Source organism: Macrosteles quadrilineatus, unplaced genomic scaffold (genome assembly GCF_028750875.1).
Source record: "Macrosteles quadrilineatus isolate MER2022 unplaced genomic scaffold, UCM_ALF_1.0 Scaffold_8__2_contigs__length_117827958, whole genome shotgun sequence".
NCBI classification, from domain to species: domain Eukaryota; kingdom Metazoa; phylum Arthropoda; class Insecta; order Hemiptera; family Cicadellidae; genus Macrosteles; species Macrosteles quadrilineatus.
The window spans coordinates 113573478-113599024 of NW_026542601.1; the positions used below are offsets into that span (position 1 = coordinate 113573478).

The window sequence follows — 25547 nt, forward strand, 5'->3', positions numbered from 1 at the left end:
TAACATTTTTATACAAAGCATATCCTGATGTCATAAAGATGTAACTGTTTTATGACATGCTGTGATCCTAGGACTAAGATGTGAACAAATCTTAGTGTTGTTTTCAGGTTATCTTCACAGTTTAATTTATCTCAATCCCACTCAAAAATTTTTAAAACTGATCTTAAAATGTTGTGATGGAAGTTTGATAGTATAGCACCTCAGGGGAGTCAATTGGTAAAATTAACTCAACATCTGCCAATTATCCTCGTATAAAAGCCTCCAATGTAAAATAATATTTGTTCTAGATGTTGATACTGCTATACAGCGACACAAACTACGTATTGGATGGATTCCGAGCCGAGTATTACATCACAGAGTGCCCAGCAAACTGTTCGAGTCACGGGACATGCTTGGCTCACTCATGTATCTGTGAGAGTGGGTGGGGAGGAGTGGACTGCTCTCAGCCTCTCTGTCCCGACCACTGCGGCGTCTCCAAGGGCCGAGGACGATGTCTCTTGGGTCGGTGTCATTGTTTTACCGGATACTCTGGCCAAGCATGCAGTTTGTACAAGGGCGACCCGGTGGGCAACTCGTGGCATCATCTGCACAGAGAAGGTGTGAACGCTCGAACTGCACACTCGGCCATTTACATCTCCGACACCGACGCTCTTTACGTGTTCGGAGGTTACAACCTGAACACCATTCTTGGAGACTTGGTGATTTTCCGCTTCAACCACAGCCAGTGGGAGGATGAAGACGGGAAAATAATAAGTAGTGTTGTTGGTGCGAACGATAAATTAGACGCCAAAAGACTAGCAGCCGTTGGAAGATGGGCTTCTGTCGGTGGTGGGGAGGAGTGGGGGTTGCATCACCGTCAAAATTTTTTCTCAACCTTGTTGTTCACCTCGACCAATGTCAATAACAACTCGAGGACACAAAAACAGCCTGAAGGTCAAAGTGCGAGATTCCTTAGACATGTTGGTGTCGAAGAGTTCACCCTGGGAAAGCCGACACCAAGGTACTCCCATGCAGCTAGTAACTACCCCGGAGGCTTCGTGCTGCACGGAGGCGTTCTGGAGGACGGCAGCTTAGGCTCGGACTTGTGGCTGTACCAGGTGGTGGGGGGTAGATGGACGCGGAGAGCTGTGAACTCTGCACTGCAGCCTCCACCACTGGCCCGCCACACTCTCACTCTAGCAGACGACGGCTGGTTGTACATGGTCGGAGGATCTACTGAACAGGGGATGTTCTCCCCTAAGATATTCAGGATAAAACTGTCCACAGGTTAGTGTAAATATTAGTCTTAGTATTAGGATAGTGTAAATATTAGTCTTTTTATCAGGCAAAGCAAAGTTTTAATCAAGTTTGTTTGCAAATTTAACACCTTTCAATTTTGAATGCAAATTAACTTCTTTAATTTATTATTTTCAAGCAATCACAGTCACAGTTCAACATTAACTGTAAATGGTAAACTATACTTTTCTGACTTAATTCATAGTATGGATTAAATGATTACTATAAGTAATGTAACAACTGATAATAATGAGATGAGTTAAAGACATTGTCAAATTCAGCCAACATTGCTCTCCTCCATTATTGTTTTAGCTATTTTTATTGAGCGGAGCGAAGCAAAGCTCTCATACTACACTCCTGCTTTTGTTTTACAAATACTCCTCCTGAACGGCTAAAGCGATAGATCTGCATGAAATTTAGCACAGTGATATTAGCCAACCATGGGAAGGTATAAATCTGAAATGGTACAAATCGGACCACAGGGCTTTTCCCTTCGTTAATTTAAACTTTTAGAAATTTAACATGGGCCATATGAGTTCATTGGTCCCCATGATATTGTTGTATCCGCTAGTGGGTGGGGTGTCCAGAATAAATACTCGGGCGTGATGTTAATTGGGTTCATTTATTAAGCGGATAAGCAAATAAATACAAATTATAATATCTTACTAATACATGACTACGCTAATATCACAGAGAAATCCCCATTATTAAAAAGGTATAATTTAGAGGGAGGGCTACCTACTACTGAACCAAGGGTCGGGCAATGTAAATCTCCTATTAGCCTATCACCACATACCTGCTAATATCAGCGGGAGAATCATGACCAGCTAGTTGTTGGCTGGACTGCGCCTAGGCTGACTCTAACTGTAAGTTGGTGGTTCACAAGGACCGACCATATCTAACCTCAAGGTGGTGGGGCTGGTGACGCAAATGCTGGTTTCCAGAATTACCTCAAACCACATTTGGTACTGGATATAATGTTACAAAATCTCAAAGTTAAAAACTACTTTTGGCTGAGCTCCCTGCTCCAGATATAAACGAAATCAAACTGTAAACTAATAAATTAACCCATGTGGATACACAACAATATTATTTGCGAGATAACAAAAAAAGTAAACAAGAGTGGCAACATATGTTAGTCAACGAATCATCTAAAATAGCACATTACAAATACTGTTCAGAGAAAAAGGGAAGAACAATCGGATTAATATCATTAAGAGCATAATTTACTACAAAATGAATAACCAATAATTAGGGTCGTCACCAGAATTAGGCTGATGCACCTTTTATTTTAAATACTCCAAATAGCCATTCCATAGGCCTACCATTGAGTTTGGATACTACAAGTAGACTTTCCTTCTTGTGTATTTTTTTACCATCGTGGTGGAAAATGTCCGCAATAAACCTTTGAACAACATTAACTCACCATCACCAACAATGAATTTCAAACAAATAACTGATAATGTTAACTTACCTATAAAACTTAAACTTTTTGTATTGAAACCTCTTTAAATTTGGTTATACCACTAGGTTAATATACTCATAAAAATTAACTATTATTCATGTGTAAGACATAGTATAAACATTTAATACTATAGGCTTTATGTATTTACGAATGTCTTTTTACAGTGGGAGGAACAGAGGAGTGGGAGGAAGTAGTTCCGAGAGGAGGCAAGGAGCTTGATGTCCGAATGGTGGCTCACTCTACAGTGTATAATCCTCAGGTAAGTCCAAGAATAAATCAGGAGTAAAAGAAGAATCACACAAAATTTCTCTCTTACTCAATTTGAGATTCTTATCTCTTTTTGACGTTTTACCTTCTTCTATCTTTTTCACGAAATCAGTGTCCTTGCAAATGATTAACAATAAAAAAAATATATTTCAGCATTACCAAAAGATCTTTGAATCTCAATAAATGTAATAAATGTTTGTTGGAATGTGTTTCTTTTGGCATTTTATCGTTAAATAATATTGAACTGATAGCTCAATCACAAATAAAAATTGAGCCAATAATCTGACCTAGGCAATTATAGATTTTGATGCAGGCGTTGTAACCGCACGCCTCATTCAACAATGATACGGTATAACTACTTTAAGGCAATCTATTCCTGTGAAAACAGATCATAAGGTCATTCACAAGCCTGGATTAGAAATCAAGCTATTGTTATTTGAGCCTACACCAGGATTAATTTTAATTGGAGGAGTGTGTTACATTCTAGTCATGCATCTGTTCGAGAATAGGATAGAGGTCGGAAAATAATCTTCTGCTTCTTCTGCTTAGCTAAGTATCGTGGACAAGATATAATGTCAATTTCTTTAATCTACTCTCTATTTAGTTGTAATCCGAATTCTAGGCTAACACACTACTGGTGTACGCTGGGATTGTGACCAACGTTGCTCGCTTCAGCAAGCTGAGTGACCGTATGTTCTCCTTTCACCTGGAGAGCCGCCATTGGGCAGAGATTCATTACCCTCGCTCGGAATTGCGAGACAACTACCTACCTAGAGAGCGAGCCTTCCACAGCGCCACTGTTATAGGTACGCCTCGGATTTTGCTTTGTGCCTTATTTTGTATGGTAGAGAGTAAGATTTAAAACAAACAATGCTGATTTAAAACCTATCTATGACTATGACTGCCTGCTTTATATGACTGAAAATGCACTTAAAATGCAACAGGTTAATTTTAGTCAAATACGTGGATGAGTGGTTTTAGTTTTATGTTCTGTTTCGTTTCCCTGTTTTGAATCTGGGAGATGTAGGTCTTTAATGTATTATTGAAATAGGTTTGTTGACCTAAAGCTTAAATTCCAACCTGTAAGACCAGAGTTGTATTCAGAGTTCAGTTATCCTTGTCTAAGTTAGCCGCTTCTTCTTCAGCCTTAAGATTCTAACCTAACACAGTCTACATCAGAGTTCATTCTCCTAGCCTTTGAGTGTCCATGATACAAGTGACTTTTTACAAACCCCTACTTAGTCAAGAGTAACCATACCTCCATCTCCCAGGTGTTGCGGTTTGCATACAATATGCCGATTTACACTCCCTTTCCTATTCCTTTTGCCTAAAATCTCTTGCACTCCTCGGCCCATTTACTTGAGTGGCTCTGCACTCTACCCCACCTTCTAGATGCTGCTGTCTTGGTCTGCTACTGCTTATACAGGGTTCCCCTATTAGTAACTGTCCACATTGTTTGGTAATGAATTTCTTCTGCCACCTGCAAATCCTTAAAATTGGGTGGATTAGTGTACAGTTTTCTAGATTCAAAAGTGAGCAGTAGTGATTCTTTACGTGACAGAAACATTTCTAATCCTTTTTCATAATGTGTTTAGGTAACTACATGGTCGTGTTTGGAGGTTACACGCATCGTCACAACCGAGAGGAGATTTGTTACGACAAGCATCTCTACTTGTACCACCTCGGCTGTCACACATGGGTGACTCACGACATTCTGGACAACACCGTCAACTGTGAGTGTTTAACTATGTATATTAGGCGACATAACTGGTGTGGTTGTTAAATAAATTATCTCAAAAGTTTCATATGAGATAACCTTAGTCCACACAACTGAGTGAGCTCTATGTTTTCCAACAATTAATGTAACTAAATTGTAAAATGAAAATTATGGGAAAAATAATTTATACTATATATCGGTGTTGGCACTATAGACTACTGAGTCGTTTGTCATTGGGGGTTTCAGAAAATTTATCCCTTTGGCATTACAGTGAATATTGTTGATACTTAAGCCGTGACACAATGCCAGTAAGCAGACAGGTTACAGTTTGGCCAAAGTTTCAGTGCGCACCACCAGATTCGGTCTGGGCGAGGGGGTTGGTGGGGGTACTTTTGTGAAAACATTTTTGGCTTGCTACTCACTCACCCCTACCACCAGCATTGCCAATAACCGGTACCCCTATGTTTTAGTTTGGCTAGTAGCGACCCGTCCCCGTACACAGAAGTTTTGGCCGAACTGTACATGCCTCTTGTGTATTTCAATTTACCTGAGGCAGGTAACCTGCTTGCCAACTGACTTTGTGTTAAACAATTTCCTAAACAATTTCATACAACAAACCTTTTTAGACAAAAAATTCCTAATAGCTATGATTCTCTAGCTCCCTCTAAAATCATGACGTTTATTTATTTATATCGAATAAAGACAATTCCTACACTACAAGTCAGAAATAACTTCAATTTAAATTACTCAATGTCTCTTTCTTTTTGCATTGTGCTACAATGATTAAATGAATTCCTTCTTGCCACCTAAAAGTGACTCGGATCACATCCTAAAAAAAGTAGCCTACGGTACTTGATAACACAGTTTTTATTAACAACCCAACAATGCTGTTGATTGCAAAGTCTGGATCAATCTCGCAAGATAACCAATTACCTTTACATTTTAAGGATATTTTTGGTTTATGTTTGTAAAACTATGTTTGTAAGTCTATTCCCATACTGTAAGAACTGATGGGATGATATGAATGAGTAGATAAATAACCATACTGTACCCCTGCTGCAGCCTCCCACTACCCCAAGGTGCAGGGTATCTTTGGTCATGCGGCAGCTCTGCGTAACGGCAACACACTGCTGCTGTTTGGTGGTTACCACGGCAACGTCAATGCAGACCTGCTGGCCTACGTCATGCCACCTACAGTAGCTGTGCGACATGGTGAAAATTACGACTCGGAGCAGCTTTGTAGCAGGTAGGAAAAATGTTCTCATAGCAATATCATGACGATTGTCTCATAATTTGGACAAAACAGCTTTAGGCCTATAGCTTTACCCTTATCTTATGTGATGCATAATTTCACAAGATTCCTGTCCAAAAATACTTGAAATCAATTGGATTAGGCCTATATTCCTGATCTTTTTTTCTTTAAGTTCTTGCTAATTTTTTATTGAAGTAGAACATAGGTAAAATGAATGAGCTACTGTCAAAATTCTAATTTTCTTTCTTATTTTTTAACTTAGATAGTTGACGTGGCAAAAAGATGCTTAAGTTAACGAGATCTTATTTTGGTTTGGCTTGGTTGAAAAGTTTATGAATTACAGAAATTTGTTTTCAACATCAGCACTCTCTGTCAGTGGTTTAATTCAAATTGATTCATTTTTACTCTAAAACTGACTGGAAGTTAACCATGTCTACCTCTGTCAATAGTTGAAGGTTATCCCAGTGTAATTAACCAATCCTGTGATGGTAACGTTACAGACATCACAGCCTGGCTGCCTGTAGTGGAGACCCAGAGTGCGGTTGGTGCTCGGCTGATGAAGTTTGTTACGGTAGAATGTTAGGTAAGATTGTGAAGTATACTATACAAATATTAAGTAGAGCCATAGAATAAATTGGTCAAACAACTGAAGTAGAATCGCAGAAAATTTTTTGGATCTTATCATATAAATTATTTAGCCCAGCTGATCCTACCAAATTGTTAACCCAAAGTCTTTGCACGATTGTTCTGGCTGATTTTGTTATACTTGAATAGATTGTTGGAAGGAATTTGGTAATGTTGACCCATATTGGTTTTTCATTGTGGAAGAAGGATTGTCCATACACCAACCTTATGGTTGTAGTGTTCCAACCTAATACTCAAGAAATGTTTTCCAAGCAGGTGATCACACCTAAAACGTTTGCAACGCAGTATCTGATATCTTGTCCCTAAGCCTAGAAGGGTTACTCTTTAGAGCGAAGTGGTAGATCGGTTTCTACAACACAGGCAAGCTTCCACAAAATTACTCAGCTATCACAACTGCCTGGAACTCTTTTCTTGGGCAAGTTATTTGTGCATCCAGAAGTGCTCTCCCTTCAAAGACCAATCTTAACGACCTTTAGGGCTCAAAGAGTTTGCAGTTTGTAACTTTCGGTTGACCTTGGCAGGTATAAACTGCACCACCAACCTGCAGACCACCAGATGTCCTGGGGTGTGTCCTGCGCTGGGAGACTGTCACAGCTGTCTACTCCACGGCAACCCTCACGGACTGACGTCAGTGGCCCTCAAACTGCATCTGGGACACTGTACGTGGTGTGTGCAGAACGCTAGGTGCCACCATAAAGATGGTCAGTACAAAATGTGTTTAGATAGTTGTTATAAGTGGATTTTAAGTTTTAAAAATTGCTTGAAAATATTTATGAGTATGTACATACAGAAGTTACCAGCCTAACTTTGTTAAGAGATTGACCACCTTTTTCACATTGTATTTGACGTGCACAACCTTAGACCTCTGTGTGAAACATGTCAAATAAAGCAAATGGTGAGCCAATACAGCTCTAGAATGAACTGTATAAATAAACTTATAGTAGTGGCACCACAGGGACGCAGACCCACAACATCATTGACTTGGATTCATCTAATTTAATTTACTAACTGATCACGTTGTGGCTGTACAGACAACTTTGGCGTGTGTGGTCTGAAGGACGACACCCCGTCGCAGGAGGCCGGGTGGTGGGGAGACAAGGGACAGGAGGTGATGAGTGCCGACGTGTGTAGAGAGCTGGACCGTAGACCCGGCCTCACCTTCCTCAAGTACAAGTACCCGGCCAACTGGACCCAACCTGACCATGTGAGTAGACCAGCCAATGAGAAAACACCTCGTCACTCAATTTCTGTATTTGAAATGCGACAGAGTTAGCTTACCACAGAAAATTAGAGGCTTGACTCTAAAAGATTCACAACAAACGTAACAAAACATAAAATTCATATATTTCATCCTAATATATATATATAAGACTTTTAAGGGAGTAAATCTAAAAGGTAGTATATTTTTCTCAGGTACTCCAACCTTTCCAAAACAATTTTCAGTAGGTACATATTTTAGTATTTTTTTAATTCCCTTGCATTGTTTCTGATTGTAGAATATTGGTGCACCATTCAAATAAATTTGATTTTAAGGCACATTTTCATTGTTATAAATATTTTTTCATATTGGTAAAGCAAGTACTTAACAACAAGTACATATTGATAACTCTTAAGTTCCTTTTTGATTTACAGGTCAGCATTATCAACGCAACCACAGCAGACTTCAACGCTCTGAGTGCATCAGTGTCTAGAACCGAGCAGAACCTTGGGGGTAAATATTACATAATTTAATTACCTAAAATTTACCAATTGCATGAGTTGTGTGGTATGATGCAGTATACAGAAAATGCAAAATATGCCCCAATATATAGAAATAGAAAAGTTTTACTTGTTGTGACCATTTAAAAAAAATTACCAGCGTAATATCAGACAAACACAACTTGATTAACTCTTTTTTTGGTAATAATGCAATTTTTGACTGAAATAGCATCTTTTCCCACAGACACCCATTCAAAATTGACATTTTTAATTTTGACATAATCATTATTATTTGTATGAGCAGGGCCGTGTTAAGGGTCAATGGAGCCCTGGGCAAACTCAAAAGCAGCGCCTCCCTTTTTTCCTAGTGCGGGCGGTAGATGGACGTGCAGTGCCTTCCAGGCGCCCCTCAACCATGGGCGCCCCTTGGCATATGCCCAGTCTGCCTGTTTATAATAGCGGGCTTGTGTATGAGTAATTTGTTGATACACCTTTAAAATTCTTCCTTAGGTACCTATTCTATTCTGAGGTAACCCAAACCTTGAACAATGGTCTAACAATAGGTTGTCTATTCAATACAAGCATGTATAGTTCTATTTGGTTAACCAGCACTTAGTTTTTCTATTTTTCCTACCTGTTCAAAATGGGATATTTTGGACACAGACTCAAACGTTTGAATATATATACTAACGTTAAGGGGTACTTTATTTTGTAAACCTTTATAAAAGAAGGTCAGCAAAAACTATAGGTATCTACCTTAAAGCTTAACAAAGTGCAAATAATTTTATGCATTGTGCAGGTGAAGTGACAGCTCGACTTCTGGGGTTTCTCCGGCCGCCTCAGACGTGGGAAAACTCCCAGGAACAGTTGAGAATCTGCGTCAGTCACTCCAACGCAACGTTGCGGCTTGCAAGTCTTACCAGCCATTTGGTCAGTACTTTGGGAAAGTTCTGTTTTTTAACTTGTTTGTATAAAATAAATATGACCGATGCCTGGTAATTTTGGAAAATATTTGTATGTATTTTGAAAGAGCAAAATTTGTCAATGCTGTTATAGTCCGTTCACAGAATTTAGGCAGTTTGAGGGGAAGTTCCCCCACTGCTTATTTGCTTAATATATATGTTTCAGCTGACTGACGTTTTGGCAAACCTCAGCTGTTAAACTATTATTTAAAGAAGCTTGAGGATGCTTGAATACTTTTGTATCATACAGGACTACCAACATGTTCAAGATAAATTATAAATTAGCTTTGTTAGTGCAATTGTTATGCTGTTGTAATTTAATTTGATTAAATCTTGTTACAAGAGATTAACTATTATGATTAAAAACTTGTCAAATCATTTTTGCCTACACCATAAATTCGTCAATTTGGCATTGGAATTTAAATCAAATTGTGCCTAGCATTTCACTAATCACTTGAAACTTTGAATACATACATATTTTAAACTTCCATTTCGGTTATTCCTGGGTCTATGCGTCAACTTAGTCTACATCTTCTATCCATTTACAGTTCCTCCCCTCCATCATCTGCCAATTCATGCTTCTCTCCTTTACATTACTCATAACCTCATATATTTCCTCTTCTAGATCTTTCTGTGAATCTCCTTTCCTGTATCAACTCCATTTTACTAGGAGATTCCTCTGGAGGCAAAAATATCAAAGTATTCTGACCTTTTCTGCGCTCTAAGTTGTCTTAACTACCTCTCCTTTTAGCTCTTCATTTGTTACTCCATTTCATATACTTCTCTTCTATGCTATATTGAATATTAATTCCGCAACTGATTTTTTTCTGCAGGAAGTAGTGGCCAACCTGAGTGCAGAACAGACACACTGTGTGGCTGCTCTCTGGCCCACTGGTACCCCTGCAGTGCTGCTACCTGGCAGGTACCTCGTAGACTACGAGTCTCGCAAGAACATATCCATCAGTCAGTACCCACCTATACACTCTCACTCTAAAATGGAGTTGCTCCATAACAAAACCCACGAAACACCAAAGGTTTGTTCATGTTTTATTAGTATTAAATATTTGGTTTGAAGCAGTGTTGGACTTAATAATGTATCAAGGCAGAAGGAATGGCTAACTAAATAATGCAATAAAAAGAGTTCCAAGTAGACAGCACTTTAAAAGTTCATAAAAATCTTAGTTTTATATTTTCCCTTGCAAGGGAAATTCTTCAGAAGGACAGTAGTAAAAGTAGCAGATTCTAAGCTGAATGCGGTTAAAAGCTCAAAAATAGTATTGTTCTTATTAACTCTAGTTCCCGATAACCTATTTCACAAACTCGGCACCCTTCCAGTCCACATTACGCCTAGTTTGCGGGACTCTACTGTATTTCTTACTATAATGACGTCTTCTTTTTACTTCTTTTTCTTATGAAATCTAAGGATATGGTTTAAAGGAGTGATTCTGTCTAAAACATTATTACTTACTAATAGGATTTATCTAACAGATAATTGCAGACATTTTTCATCACACATGTTGTGATGGAAAATGTGGAGGGTCCGCGTTAATCGAAAAGATAATGTTAACTCACCAATGTCAAAAATTAACTTTGAAACAAAGAATTAACTTCTTAAGTAAAATAGGCTAAACCTTTTTAACTATTTGAAAGTCAATATTCATATGTTATTTACTTGCAGGTGTTTACGTTCGAGTACCTAGAACCCTTTGAGGGCAACGGCAGCTGCAGTCAGTACACCAACTGTCTGCACTGCCTCAGCGACTCACTATGTGGCTGGTGTGAGCCGACCAACGAGTGCCAACCTCGCAGCAGCGACGAGCGAGTTACCTGTCGCTCACCGTCCTCGTCACAGTGGCACTACCTGACCATCGTACCGTCTCACTGCGCCAACTGCTCTAACTACGTGGACTGCGAGGCCTGTGTAGACACGGGCATCTGTGAGTGGTGGCCTGACGACGCTAGGTGCTCACGCAGAGGAAGGTGCGTTAGTTGTATGCTAGTCTACTAGTTACATTAATGAATGGAAGCTGTTCGATCAGTATAATGTACCTGGGGACATTGTTTGGCAGAATAGAGTGGATATGAAGGATAGGCTAGGCGCTAGGTTGTGCTTTGTCATGTCGTGCAAGTAGTGTTTCGCACGATCTAAACAAATATCTCACTTATTGGGTCTAGAAAATCCTCGTTTATCTTACCTGAAATTTGTAAATAATCCTGTTCTATCCCAAGTGATCTTTTTGAAGTTTTATGTTAAAATTGCTTCATTTCTGAGGTGTTATAGCTCTTTAATCCTTGCTATAATACTATGTAAAGAAATTAATTTTACAGTGGGTATTTTTGAATAGGATATCAGTTTTAAATACAAAATTGGACGTCTAGTCGTCAGAGCCAAAGATTCTGTTTTATTCTACATCTTGTTTTAATCCCACACAGTACCTAATAATTATTCTGCATGAAAACACTGCTTGCAAGCTAGGAAGCGTGCTGGAGGGGTTTATGATAACATCAAGTGCTTTCAGTAGTAATGTCAGTTGAACAATTTTCTTCTGTGGTTGGGAAAGGTGCTTTCAGTAGTAATGTCAGTTGAACAATTTTCTTCTGTGGTTGGGAAGGGGTCATTAAGCCATGGCAGGGTGCTCAGAGGACCAGAGAACGATTGGGTGAGTACTGGTGGCTCTGACAACCATCAAATGAACACATTGCTTTGACAATTAATTTGTAGGACTGATGGTTCAACCTAAGATTATAAACTAGTTGCCACCACAGCAACCAAGGACTACTTTATAAGTATTTAAACCATTTTAGTCTATTGTTAGAGTATATTCTACAATCTGCACACTTCTTTACATTGTTTTTTATCTGTTTAGTTACATGAATTAGCCTAAAACTTGTTACAATATCCACAACTATGAGATATATAAACCATGACGTGTGTTTGCTGCTCAGGTCTCCAGCAGGAGTGGTGGAAGCAGGCAAGTGCCCTCCTCCGTGTTACAGTAGAGCCAACTGTACAGATTGTTTGGACGGCAACGGACGCTGTGTGTGGTGTCAGGCCACTCAGGTAATGGACGTTTGACAATATTCTCCATGGTCAGTTATACCAATTTCAGGTTTTAATAGCTGCACTTGGGTTTTATCACCACGTCTGAACTTTTGCTTTAATAGGTTTATAGTGCCTGGGAACCGAGCTTTGCTCGGGGAACTTTATTAGTATACTCTGAGAGTATTCTTTGGTCAATTTCATTAGTCCCAAAAATATTGTTTTGCAGTCTATTTAATTTCCGTTAAAATACAGTAGAACCTTGATAACAAGACCTATAGGGATTATAAAATTAGACTTGTTATCAATGCTGACTTCTTATCGAGGTTGCAATAACATGTGATTAGGGGTAAAATAGTTTCAAGTAGATTTGATTTGTTATCAAGGGTCTTGTTATCGAAGTTCTACTGTAGTAAGGTAATACCCAGTATTTTCCTTGCTCCAAAACTACAACCGGAACCTTTCATCTAACCTTAATTTTCTTGCAATAACATGGGGGATTCCCAGATCGAAGTAACAAATATTCAAACTTAACTCATATTATATATAGGATTTTGAAACAAAAACCTACAGTCTTTGCAGCCATTGTAAAAATTAATCATATAATTTTAATGACGTTTTTGGAAAGATATATTATAGTTTAGCAAGCTTGCCCTAGAAAATTAGAGAGAAGAAAAATAGTATCTAAAAGCCTTGGACACTATTTTTATCAAGTCTAGATTAACTCAGTCCCCTTCAAAAAATATTTCTTAACCAGCCGAAGGACTTCCTCTTATGACATTCAAATGCAACCCTCTTAATCATTATATTACACTGTTTCAGGAGTGTTTTGCATTCGCCGTGTACACATCACAATACCAGTTTGGTCTCTGCAGAGAGTGGCTGGACCAGACGTACCACTCGCCTCACTCACTGGCGCCACGCAACCACGCCAGTGCAGCCTGCGACGTGTGCGGACGACACGCAAACTGCTCATCCTGTCTGCGCACGCTGGGCTGCGGCTGGTGCTACGACCTGGACAATCCCATACAGGGTGTCTGCGTACCAGGCGACTTTAGCAACCCTCATGTTGGTAAGTCGTTAATCTGTTGTGTGTAAATTGTCTTAAAGAATTGAAATAAAAGTATCGTTATTGTTAGTGATTTTCCGTCTAAAAATATTGCTGGATTGAAAACCATCCTTGAAACTACTCTTCTCAATATATTATCTCTTTAAAGAATTTAAATAAAAGTATAGTTAGGCCTATTGTTAGTAATTTTCCGTCAAAAAATATTACTGGATTGGAAACCATCCTTAAAACTACTCTTCTCTACCTCCCTTTTTCAAACTGTCTTTAGGCTCTGAGAGTGCAACAGTTAGGAAAAGAGATTCATATAGTAAAAGGTACTTGAGTTCCTAGTGATTATGCTGATGCTTAAAACATAAACAGTTTATGTCATGTTTGTTTACAACTTTGGGTTTCCACTCGAACATTAGGATTTTAGTCCATGGGAACAAATGTTTGCCCACAATCAAATCACTGTACATATTAACAATGAATTAATATTCAGTTGTATTTATAACTTAAAATATGATTTAAATTATTCCATAAAAAATGCCTGTTTCATGTGAAATAAAATTAAAATACCATACGTATAACTAAATGTTTTATAATGTAACAGAGTCGTGCGCCGGTGTGGTGAATCGAAAGCACAACATGTCACTGTACAGTGATGAGGTGAGCTGGTCATACGCCCAGTGTCCAGATGTAGACGAGTGCGGACTGGGACTCCACGATTGCCACCCCGAGGCCAAGTGTACCAACACGCACGGATCGTACAGTTGTCAGTGTCGACGCGGCTTCATCGGTGACGGCAAACACTCCTGCACCAAGACGTAAGCTAATTTGGATTTGAATATGAAGTTGTGAAGCTATTGGTTTTGATGACGGATTGTGTAAAACAGTGGAGTTATTAGTGTTAATTTTTCAACACAATAATCGTTTGCCTTTATATATTCGTATTCAGGCTTTGCTCAGTTTGGTTGGTGCTATACACACCCTTTGCAATTGACGAAATGTGGCTTTCTTGTTTAAGACACACATACAGCAGTTGTGTGTTGTAGGTGTTACAACAAGTGTATCAACGGCTACTGTGTCGGGGCACCGCAGTACTCCTGCAAGTGTGACCTTGGCTGGACAGGACCTGACTGTGGTACCAACTGTGGATGCAACAATCACTCGACTTGTACACAGGTGGAGAAATATTTATTCAACACACATATTTCAACCGGAGCATCAAATTCCGTGGATTATTATTGTGCATCTGAGCAAGGAGTGTGGGCATTGCCAATATATTCTCCCAGCCATTTTTGCACTGATCATAACTCACCAATAAGCCTCCTGCGCTAATTTTTTTCCCTTTGTTTTTTACATTTCCGCACTTATTTTCAATCAGATAACTTGAATTGAAATCGTAACATAATACAGTATGAAATGTACGAGACAGATGAGGTCGTTTACATGTCAAAATAAGTTGGCAAAACTGGGTAAGAATAATAGTATAGATTAGCTTTTGTATTGTAGTTTTTAAGACCCATATTGATGTTTAAAAAAACTTAGTAAACAATTTTGGACAAACATAGCATAGATTGGAAGAGTATTGTAAACATGATTAGACCTAAGAGTTTTGCTATGATTGTTCATCTACAATTGTTTAACACTTAAACAGATACACAAACCTAAACTACATCTACTTTACTTTGTGGTATTATACATAACCAGTGGTTTTTAACACCCCAAAGATGGTATAATTACAAGGAGTGTTCAGGCATTGAGTTTCAAAGTTTAATATTATGATTTCAGGGTGTTGGAATCTGTGACAGTTGCCACGACTGGACTACGGGAGACCACTGTCAATACTGCAAGTAAGTTCTGAGAGCATGTTGCATGCAAGTTAGTGCAAGTTGATAAATCTAAAGAATAATACGTGAATTCTTGATTGTACTTATTTGCACAAGTTAGACATTATTAATTCAAATGATTCGTTAAATACACCTTTATGTTTTTAGTATTTTTTGTGTATGGGACTATTTTTTTGTGTACGGGACTATTTTTTTGTGTTAATAACTTTCCCCTCCAATTGCAGAGCTGGAAGTTATGGCAACGCCACGTCACCAGGCGGTTGCCGAGGCTGCAATTGTAACGACCACGGCAACGGAGCGTTGGGATTCTGTGACTCGATCACTGGAGTGTGCTTCTGTCAAGACAATACTGAGGGCCCAACTTGCAACAAGTGCAAAAAAGGCTACTACGGAGACCCAAGGTTAGTTGGATGCTCTGATCTCCAATCACGTTAATGTTGCCTATTGTACGACAACTTCAGCCAGCTGCCAAATATAATAAAAGTAGCCTATAGCAAAAACTATAGTCCAAAGTACTTTCATAAAGGAGTCTTATAATAAAATCTAAACTAAAACGTAAAGATCTCTTATTAGAAATGCTTAATAAAAAATGCTAACTCATTCCAGTTTCTTTCATTTTGGGTAATCCACCAATGAGAGCCATCCAGGGGAATGATTCATAGACTGACACTCTGAATTCTGTTGATGTCACTGAAAATGTTTCCATCGTCTCCTGCAATCATGGCGTAATCTTGAATATGTACCACACTCTTGTAGAAATAATTACCGTCTTTTGCTATCTCAGTAAAATTAAGATGTACTGCAGTGTCGTAGACCTTGTCTTCCATGATTGCAGCAATGTCATAATATGCACATACATCATTGTCTTCCCCATTCATGGGAACATGGTGAATATTTATTGGAGTCTTCTAGTAATCATCATTGTTTCCCACAAACACGGCAAAATCTTGTGCTTTCTCTGCAATCATAAAGACCGCACAGTAAGGATTGTATGGCCAAATGATTTACTGTGCAACAACTGATGCACTGAAACCGACATTTTCCCCCAATTCTTGCTTTAGATTATTTTGCTGCAACCCACATACAACTAAAGAACCAAAAAATCCCTACCACTAATATAAGCAAAGAGAAACAAATTATGGAGATAATTTATATCATTTCTAAGTATCAAATACAATTAGTTCACAACTAATCCGATGATTGTGTGTATAGGAGGGGAGGCACTTGCTACTACCAGTGCGTGGCCCGAGGGATGCTGACCAGCACAGAGAAGCAAGGTCTAGGGTCTCGGCTGGCAGAGATGAGTGCGTGGGAGTCTCGTCAGGGGCCGCCATCTCGTGAATGTCTGTGGATCATCAGTCCTCACGAATTGCACAACAAGACTGACGCGTGAGTGACTTAAACTGATTACTGTGGGATTTCTCTTTTGAGATGTCCAGATAGATTACCTGGGGAAATTGTAGTAAAGGAGCTATACAGATTATTTTGTGAATTTTTCAGTACTCATAACTCTTTATTTTGGCAGAAAATATTTACTCAAAGAAATTGGCACGTCAGCACATCAACATTGAAAAAGTTTCTTGATTATGGTACAGTGTAAACAAAGCTACAAGTCAAGATAAGAGTTTTTGTAAAAAAATTCATTTGACAAATTTGCCATGTAGATTATGTACCATTTTTTAATATGTTAATGCAGCCTATTTCTGGGTACTTTTAAAGAGATGTTTGAATTGAGTCTCATGTGTTCAGGTGATTCACCTTCCCAAACCCACGACCCCTTCCAGGGTGTCTAGTAGTCGGGAAAATCGGGAAAGTCGGGAAATAGTATTGAATTTCAAAATGGTCTTGAAAGTCGGGATTAAGTCTTAAATTTGATTTCAAAGTCGGGAATTTTCATGATTTTGCCGCGATCGTCGTCTTGCGTTTACGTAACCGCAAAAGCCAATGATGATGTCTACACGGCCTCGGGAAATTTTCACGATTTTGCCGCGATAGTGGACGACGACGATGGCGTTTCTGAAACCACGAGAGACGACGATGACGTTTCGTGACAGCGGGAGACTACGATGACGTTTCCGTGACCGCGGGAGACGACGATGACGTTTCCGTGACAGCGGGAGATGACGATGACGTTTCCGTGACAGCGGGAGACTACAATGACGTTTCCGTGACAGTGGGAGACGACGATGACGTTTCCGTGACAGCGGGAGACGACGATGACGTTTCGTGACAGCGGGAGACTACGATGACGTTTCCGTGACCGCGGGAGACGACGATGACGTTTCCGTCACCGCGGGAGACGACGATGATGTCTACACGGCCGCGGGAAATGTTCATGATTTTGCCTCGATCGCGGACGATGACGATAACGTTTCTGAGACAGCGGGAGACGACGATAATGTCATTGATGTCTACAAGTCCGCGGGAAATGTTCATGATTTTGCCGTGATCGCGGACGACGACAATCACGTTTCTGTAACCGCTGCAGTCAATGATGATGTCTAAACGTACGGTACGTGGAAGATTTCATGATAAAAAAACAAATTTGCTAGTTAGAATTTTTTATTGCTGCATTATTTCTTTACTTGAAAACACCACATTATCATAATACTACTTTATGACAAAGACAGAGGTTGGTGTAGTATTATTCAGAAAATTTGGTTAAGCTATACAAATTGGTATCGGTATCAAGAATCGAGAATCGATACATTTTGGTATCAACACGCACTAATTGTTGAGAAAACTAGTCTTGAAAAATCTGGAATTAGTCTTTAAAAGTCTGGAATTAGTCTTGAATTTTATAATGGAAATAAACTAGACACCCCTGCCCTTCTTAGATGAATACTTTCATACATTAAATTAGGGTGTTGACTTTAGATTTGATAGAACTGTGTGAACATGTACATTCTATCCTGATGTGTAAGTTTTAGCAAGTTTTACAATACATTTGGAGAGAGAAACAAAAGAAAAACTCAAACCTTGCTTTTTTGGAAAATTCTTTCAGTGGTTGTAAAATAGTTTAGGTTTTTTTTAGTATGTAATGTAAAGGAGTTTCTTGTGCATGTGTGGGCTGTTTCCTATTCGGGTAGTCTGTTTCCCTATCTGCCATATATGACTGTATTTTGGCACCAACTCCTCACACAGGTCAGGAGTTACATTTGTATGGTATGTTTGACAGGTCCAGTGTGATACAGTTGACCATAGACTCGGACATCGCAGTTACCTGTGGAGACAACAGTGTGTACGTGTACGACGGACTGCCAGATTTTGTGTCCATGGACAACCACCAGAGTCATGTGCTGGGAGTGTTCTGCTCACAGGATACGTCGTACCCAGTCACCGTGGAGGCCCGTAGTGGTCAGTCAAGTAGTCTTGTCTAATCTAATAAACTTCCTTACTCATGAATATAAAGAGATTTTAAGCTATATAGCCAATTAAGATGTTTTAAGTTAGATTTATTTTAATGGGTTAAGGAATAATATCTGTAGATACAGGGATAAAAGTTTGGAAATACTAAAACCTAGAGATTCCATCCCCATGTTAAATTTGTGGCCAGATTTTTTTATCAAAATCATCGTAGTTGATGTCAGCCACCTACAAATTGCACTGAACTAAATGACTAAATTCTGCCAAATACTCAACATAGGGGATGACATATGATTAGTTATAGCAGCTGTTATGACCCCTCAACCTGGCCAGCAAAAAAAAAAAAGGTATAAAATAGAATTTTAGACACTAGCGCAATCTGTGACTGTCTCACACAATTAGGTTCTTTTAAAATAAAAAATTGGCTACAAGTGTCCCATATAGATGAGAAGTCTAATGCTAAAACGTAACATTTTATTTCAACCAAACATTTTAAGAATTGTTACAATATTGTGAAATATTAATATTGGTGTTGTAAAGTATTGTGAAAAACTTATTGTAAATAAATAAATAATCTCTTTAAGCCAGGGTTTTTAAGGATTTTGTAATGGACATTTAACAGCAGGCTTACCTTACTGACGAAAATTAAAATGCACAAAAACACCATTTTCTGGGCTACCGGCTACGTTTTCAATAGTAGAGTCTTGGTTCTTGACTTTGTATTGTGAAAAGTTGAATCTCAGAGTTCTTCATCCCAATTTTTTTTTATCCTTGCTGAACGTTATATCTTTCCTAATGACTCCTTAAGTAAGAGTATGTTAATTCATATTTTCTTATTTTTATTAATACTTGTTACAGGGGTGATGACAGTTCACTACAAGCAGGGTGATCCTCTGGAAGGTTTCAACGCCACCGTGGAGGTGCTGGGCTGTCCAGAGAAGTGTCCTCGCAACAGAGTGTGTCGCGCAGGAGTCTGCGTGTGTCCGGACGGCTCCACAGGTCCTGAGTGCAACGACCTTCTGTGCCCCAACAACTGCACAGCCGACTTGAAACAGGGCGTTTGTGACAAGGTTGGTCGATGAGCGTTATAAATATTTAAACATTGTTGTCCATTTTGTTAGTTTTCGTTTGTCGAAGGTTTTAGCAACTGGACAATAGTTAGCCTAGTATTGTCTGGGACGAGGGCTGTAATCCAGCTATGAGGTCACGAATTGTGGATATTTATATACATGCACTGTGGATGCGATACTCTCTGGTGTGGGTTAACGGCCGCACTAGTAAGTACTACAACTATCCGCAGTACTATCCTGATAATTAGACAAATTTGTCAATACCAAGGCAAAAATATGGTTTGGATTCCACTATAAACTGTAGGTCCCTTAGTCGCCATTAGCTGTATGGGCTATTGGGCTGTATGAAATAATTGTCTTCTCTTCACAGTCGCTAGACTTCACAGTATTTAGAAAGTTAATATGACAGTGTAACCGTTACAGGTTTTAACATATAAATTTTAACATATTTGAATGCTGTATGTGTTCTGTTCCAGGGGTACGGACGATGCCTGTGTGTAGATGGATGGGGCGGACCTCAATGTGCGACCAGACTTACACCCAACCATCTGGTGTTCACCGAACTGTTCAACTCAGCCCACCTGGCTGATAGTCTCGACCACCTGCGGAAGATGCTGCCTCGGTGAGTCACGTGGAGTGATAATCCTTTCTATTATGTCACATCAATATTCAAAGTTTCAAATCTAAGGGAGAAAATATCATTTGCTTATAGTATATTTTGTGAACAGTGTATTCAACTATGATCTATTAGAATAACACCAGCTATTAGCTGGTTTATATGAATTGGATCTGTACTTTAGTATCCAAAAGTCTATGATTTAAGAAATTTTGCCTTTGGGAAGGTCTTAAACTATAAGAAAATCTCTATACTGATTACAAATTTGCTCCCTAAGGGTTAATTGCAGTAAGTTTTCTATAAGTATTGAATGTAGGTAGTGTTATTTCCACCTGTTAATGATGTTGTCCGTTGTGTAGGTTTGGTCACTCTCTACTCACGGACAGACGAGGGTCACTGTGGTTGTTTGGAGGTTATTCTCTATCTCACGGTCCTCTCAACGACATACGCTTGTTCGACACAAAGAACAACACTTGGATGCAGGTAATGTTGTGAAACATTTTAATTTAAATATATTACAAACTAGGGATGGACGAGATTGGATTTTTAGTTCGAGACGAGCCGAGATTTTTTATTTCTCATAAAATTTCGAGACGAGATCGAGACGGGATTTGCCTTCTCATACACAACGGGAAATGCACGTTCAAAATCTTTACCTGATTTTGTAACATTGTTAGATGACTGTTTAAATACAAAAATAATGATAATAGGCAAGAATATTTACAAAATTTTATTAAAAAACAGCATAAAATTTTTTTTTATTAATCACGCCTAACATATTATAAATGCCTACGATTAGGAAACATAGTCATATCAGTTAGGATAGAGTTCAACTTATCCTAAAATAAAATAAAAGTAATATTAATTTTTATAAAATAGTTACTTGTTTTGACTTTTTTTACAGTAATAAAACATTCCTTACACTGCTTACACTTAACAAAACTTCTCTAATGTTATTAAAGTAATATTATTAAAATAATTAAAGTAATATTTACATTTAAAGAATTAATTAAACAAGAACGCCTTCGCAAAGGAAACGCAACTACAACGCGCTCCTGTATTGAGGGTATTGCATAGACTTTCTGCAGGCGTTTTTAATTTTTTTTTTTTTTTTTTTTTTTTTTTTTAATTGTCTTGAACAAAATCTTGGCCAAAAAGAAATCTCGTCTCGTGTAACGAGATTTAAAATTTCCCGAAAATTTCCCGAAATTTTGAGACTTGACCATCCCTATTACAAACATAAGTGATGGACTGATTTAAAAAATTGGATGCTGATACTGAAATTTTGACTTTGATTCTCGATTGTGAAAGCAGCTTTGATTTCAGATCAAATTTGCTGATGCTGAAATTTTGACTTTGATTCTCGATTGTGAAAGCAGCTTTGATTTCAGATCAAATTTAGAAATACAAGCAGTTTAAATTAACTTAAAAGTTTGTGTGGGCTAATTAGTTGTAGGTCTTTAAAAAAAAGTAGGATTTAATAAAAAAATGCATATTAATTAGTTTAATTATTTATGCAATAAAAATTTCAAACTAACTCCTTATAGATGGGGCTTTTCGAAACCTGAAAAAATGTTTACTTGGTTTGCTGTTGGAATTTGATTGATTTCACGTCACTCTTAATAAAAACGTGATCTCAAAAGAAGTAGACCATAAAAAATTTACATGTTTCTGCACTTGCGGAAGATGACCATGCCCTAATTGCTGTAAATTCTGGAATTGGTATTGAGTACTTAAGTCACAAAGTATTGACGATTGGCCATTCATAAATACCACTGGTTTTTAACACTGAGGGATCACAAATGATAATCACTCCATCCCTATGTTCAAATGTTCAAATACAAAACTGTTAACAGTTTAGCAAAGTCTCATCTACAACAATATTGTACATGTTCTAGTGTTCCAACCTTAAAAATATCTAAAAATACATTTTCCCATATCAAAGTACAAGTTTGCTTGTTATGCCTCACAAGATCAAATAACGGAATAAGCTAATAAATAAACACATTGTTTTGTTTCTGTTTGCAGGTGACCATCGATTCTACCAATGACGCCAACATGCCGCAGGGCCGATACTTCCACGCAGCCGAGATAGTTCACTCCAAGCGGGAGATCTTTGTCTACGGAGGGCTGACTCAGAAACTGACCATGGCTGCCGGAGCTAACAGCACGCTCAACGACTTCTGGAAGTTCAGCCTGAAGAACCAACGATGGATAGATATACAGGTGACTCTTTACATGTGTGTGGTTCATCTCTACATGTGTAAAAAAATCTACCATTGTTTTATTAACTGCATCAATAAATTCTGAATATGTGTAATTACTAATTAATTTTATTGAATAACATAAATCGTCAGGTTCTTCCTAGAAGATCTTATAAATCCCTTTTAATCCTCATGAGCAATAAATGTACATTTAAAAAACATAGAGCTCTCGAGACAGATGTTTGCTAAAAGAACAAATCGATTTCACAAACAACTGAAATATGTTTTTGTTAGGAGTTTAAATAAGTGCTGTGTGATTTTTAGGACAATTTTTTTGGAGGAAATAGCAATTGGCTTTGGAATACATTAAGTAAGTATTTAATGGGCATATCGGTTGACTCGGTTGTTATTATAAAACAACGATGATTTGAATTGATTTCTCATACGATCGAGGCACGATATATCATTCCATGGCACTTTTAGGATGAAAATTTATACTCTAACCGATTTTTATTCTTGCGCACTATGCTTCGCCCCCACGGAAAGCCTGGCACTTTTCAGACATACCTAGTAAAAAAACTCTAGCACTTTTCGGAAAGTACCAAAATAAATGTTGGCACCCAAAGGGTTAACATAACATGAACTACTAACATAGATTTGTGTACAGTAAGTTACACAACTGCCTGTTTAGTGAAAGTGAATGCTTTGTTACAGACATCACAGACGTCACTGTCCCCCCCACCCTTGGCGGGGCATACACTGACACTGCGGCGAGGCACCGAGACAGAGAGTCTGCTGCTGATCGGCGGCTTCAGTCCGGACCATGGCTTCTTACACCATGTGTGGGAGTTTGACCTGACTACTGAAACCTGGACTGAGCTGGAAACCTTCGGCTACGGACCTCTTGGTTAGTGTTCACTCATATCTTCTTACCTTCCTCATACCTGTACATCCAAGTTAATTCTGTATCTGGATGCTGACTAGACTCCTCCATCTTTTCCTGTCACACTACGGTTACTATTTCTCTACCATCTCTTGTTTATCTCATTCTCTACCGTCTGACTGCTCTCTTCTCCTATCCCTCTTCACATATTCAATCCACTTTCTTGGTCTACCTCTCAAATCCCCTTCATTTCGTCATTGTCTACTCCATTTTCCTTGGTATTCTCTCCTCTCACATGCCCAAATCATATTGTTTTTTATTCTCCCTTTAAAAACTTTCTTCAACTACAGCTCTTCTGGTGTCTTCATTTCTAAATCCATTCCACAATGATTTACTGTACCTATACTAAGTTACTTATTATATTTGTAATATTTAGTCTAGTATCATTTATCTGGTGAAATGAACAAAATGCAGAATATTTTAGTGTTCGTCATTCTTAAATTATTTAACAGCTATTCATTAAGTTTATTATTTATTCAATGCTGATTGAATTTTTATATTTATTTTTTCAACGTGGTCAAAAATGGCTAATAATATTAAATTACTAACATTTTAAAATAAGCAATTATTTTCTTGCTGAATAACTGGTGACATACTCAAGTTCAATCTGAACAGTCAATTTAACTTTTGGCTTTAGTCACTTAATTATTAAAGGAACAATATTAAACATAAAACTATTTATTTTTAAATCCTATTTTGTGGCATTTCAATGTTATGTTTGTAAAGTTGTGTATAATTAAACCATTGATTTTAATTTTCTCAGATAAGCCAGTTAGGCCTTAATTCATTTACAGACATCATAAAAGTATTTAGGAAAGTACAGATAATGAAAGAAATAAAATAATTCACAATTTGTGTTGAGGTTATGATTTTCTCTTACCTAAAACAACATCTGTGAATAATTCCTACAGGTGTGTACGGCCACAGTACAGTGTACCATGCCCCTACGTCCAGTTTTTACGTGTTTGGGGGTTACATGTATTCCGTCAATCGAACGTTCATTTCCAACAAGCTGTACACCTTCCACTACCCATCGCAGACCTGGTCAGTCCTACCAACCTTCGAGGAGTACAACCCTCCCAGGATGCAACTGGTGAGTTGAAACTCACTTCTTTTGGTTTGTCAACTTTAAGGATCAGCTGTAAACAATTTTGAAGAATGTTACTGTTAAGTATATTGCTATATTAAAGTGCGTTTTGATTTTTACTACGGTATTTGTTTCTCGTTTCATACTTGAATTTATTTTAATGTTATGGAAAGATTTTTTTGTATACTACTTTTTGTCCTGTACTGTTTTTACAGACTTAAGATTTAAAATTCCAGTTAAGTGACATAAGAGTTAGAATTCTCCAGTGTTTTCACTAAAATAAGAGTAAAGAATGTAGTCAACATCAGCGCACATAACTACAAAATAGATTTAGTTAGAAAGTTTGCAGTATCCAAAATCCATGGTGAAGTTCAGAAATAGTAAACTAATTACATTTAATCTTGAGTTATTGTATCAAAATGTATTTGAACAATGTACATTAACATGTTCATTGCGGGTTATATCAATTGATAGTACGTCACAAGCGCTTCTACCGGCCTACATCAACAGATGTAGTCGCCCCACCCCCACTAAATTAGTTCAGTATGAGCTCAGCCATTGCCAGAGAACATTATAATATAATCGTTGCTAGCTTGTAGCTTAGAATGTGAGCTTTATTTTGGTGTAGGTATGGTATTAAAATTTTCCGTAAAATCCCGTCTGACAATGCTTTAGTCCTGGTTTCAGGGATTTTCTCTCTTCAAGCCACATTACAAAGACACTGACTATGATCCAGGCAGTGACCTTTGGGTGTTTCAGTGAACTACGTCCACTCTCGGGGTAACACAGTACAATCACCGCTGCTCTTTTGTTATTCATCAGATTAAAATTAAAATATTTGAATGCCACTTGCGTTCGCTGTTTCAGTGCCATGCCAAGCTTTGCCCGGGCCTCGCCGCCATTGGCGAGCGCCTGTTTGAATGTATGCAGCTCTCAACAAGTTAACTGGACAAGTCCCTTATATTTTATCTGGGAGCGAGCTAGTTAAGCTGGTTTCTATTATTATCTCACTCATTTGAGTGTCACTGTTTGTTGCCAG

General features: G+C 38.2%; 1 protein-coding gene across 1 annotated transcript in view; it reads left to right on the forward strand.

Annotated features, from left to right (window-relative positions):
• LOC128999693 (multiple epidermal growth factor-like domains protein 8) overlaps positions 1–25547 on the forward strand; it is a 54348-nt gene that overhangs the window by 3121 nt on the left and 25680 nt on the right. Inside the window, exons 4-29 of the mRNA XM_054426320.1 lie at positions 288–1266; positions 2905–2999; positions 3630–3813; positions 4603–4740; positions 5787–5970; positions 6477–6559; positions 7143–7322; positions 7653–7825; positions 8254–8332; positions 9119–9249; positions 10115–10315; positions 10960–11261; positions 12228–12342; positions 13144–13393; positions 13983–14196; positions 14425–14554; positions 15164–15225; positions 15447–15623; positions 16435–16611; positions 18401–18579; positions 19447–19658; positions 20135–20280; positions 20634–20757; positions 22303–22500; positions 23193–23385; positions 24333–24514. Of these exons, the coding sequence (XP_054282295.1) occupies positions 288–1266; positions 2905–2999; positions 3630–3813; positions 4603–4740; positions 5787–5970; positions 6477–6559; positions 7143–7322; positions 7653–7825; positions 8254–8332; positions 9119–9249; positions 10115–10315; positions 10960–11261; positions 12228–12342; positions 13144–13393; positions 13983–14196; positions 14425–14554; positions 15164–15225; positions 15447–15623; positions 16435–16611; positions 18401–18579; positions 19447–19658; positions 20135–20280; positions 20634–20757; positions 22303–22500; positions 23193–23385; positions 24333–24514 (5088 nt within the window). The remainder of the gene's footprint in view (positions 1–287; positions 1267–2904; positions 3000–3629; positions 3814–4602; positions 4741–5786; positions 5971–6476; positions 6560–7142; positions 7323–7652; positions 7826–8253; positions 8333–9118; positions 9250–10114; positions 10316–10959; positions 11262–12227; positions 12343–13143; positions 13394–13982; positions 14197–14424; positions 14555–15163; positions 15226–15446; positions 15624–16434; positions 16612–18400; positions 18580–19446; positions 19659–20134; positions 20281–20633; positions 20758–22302; positions 22501–23192; positions 23386–24332; positions 24515–25547) is intronic.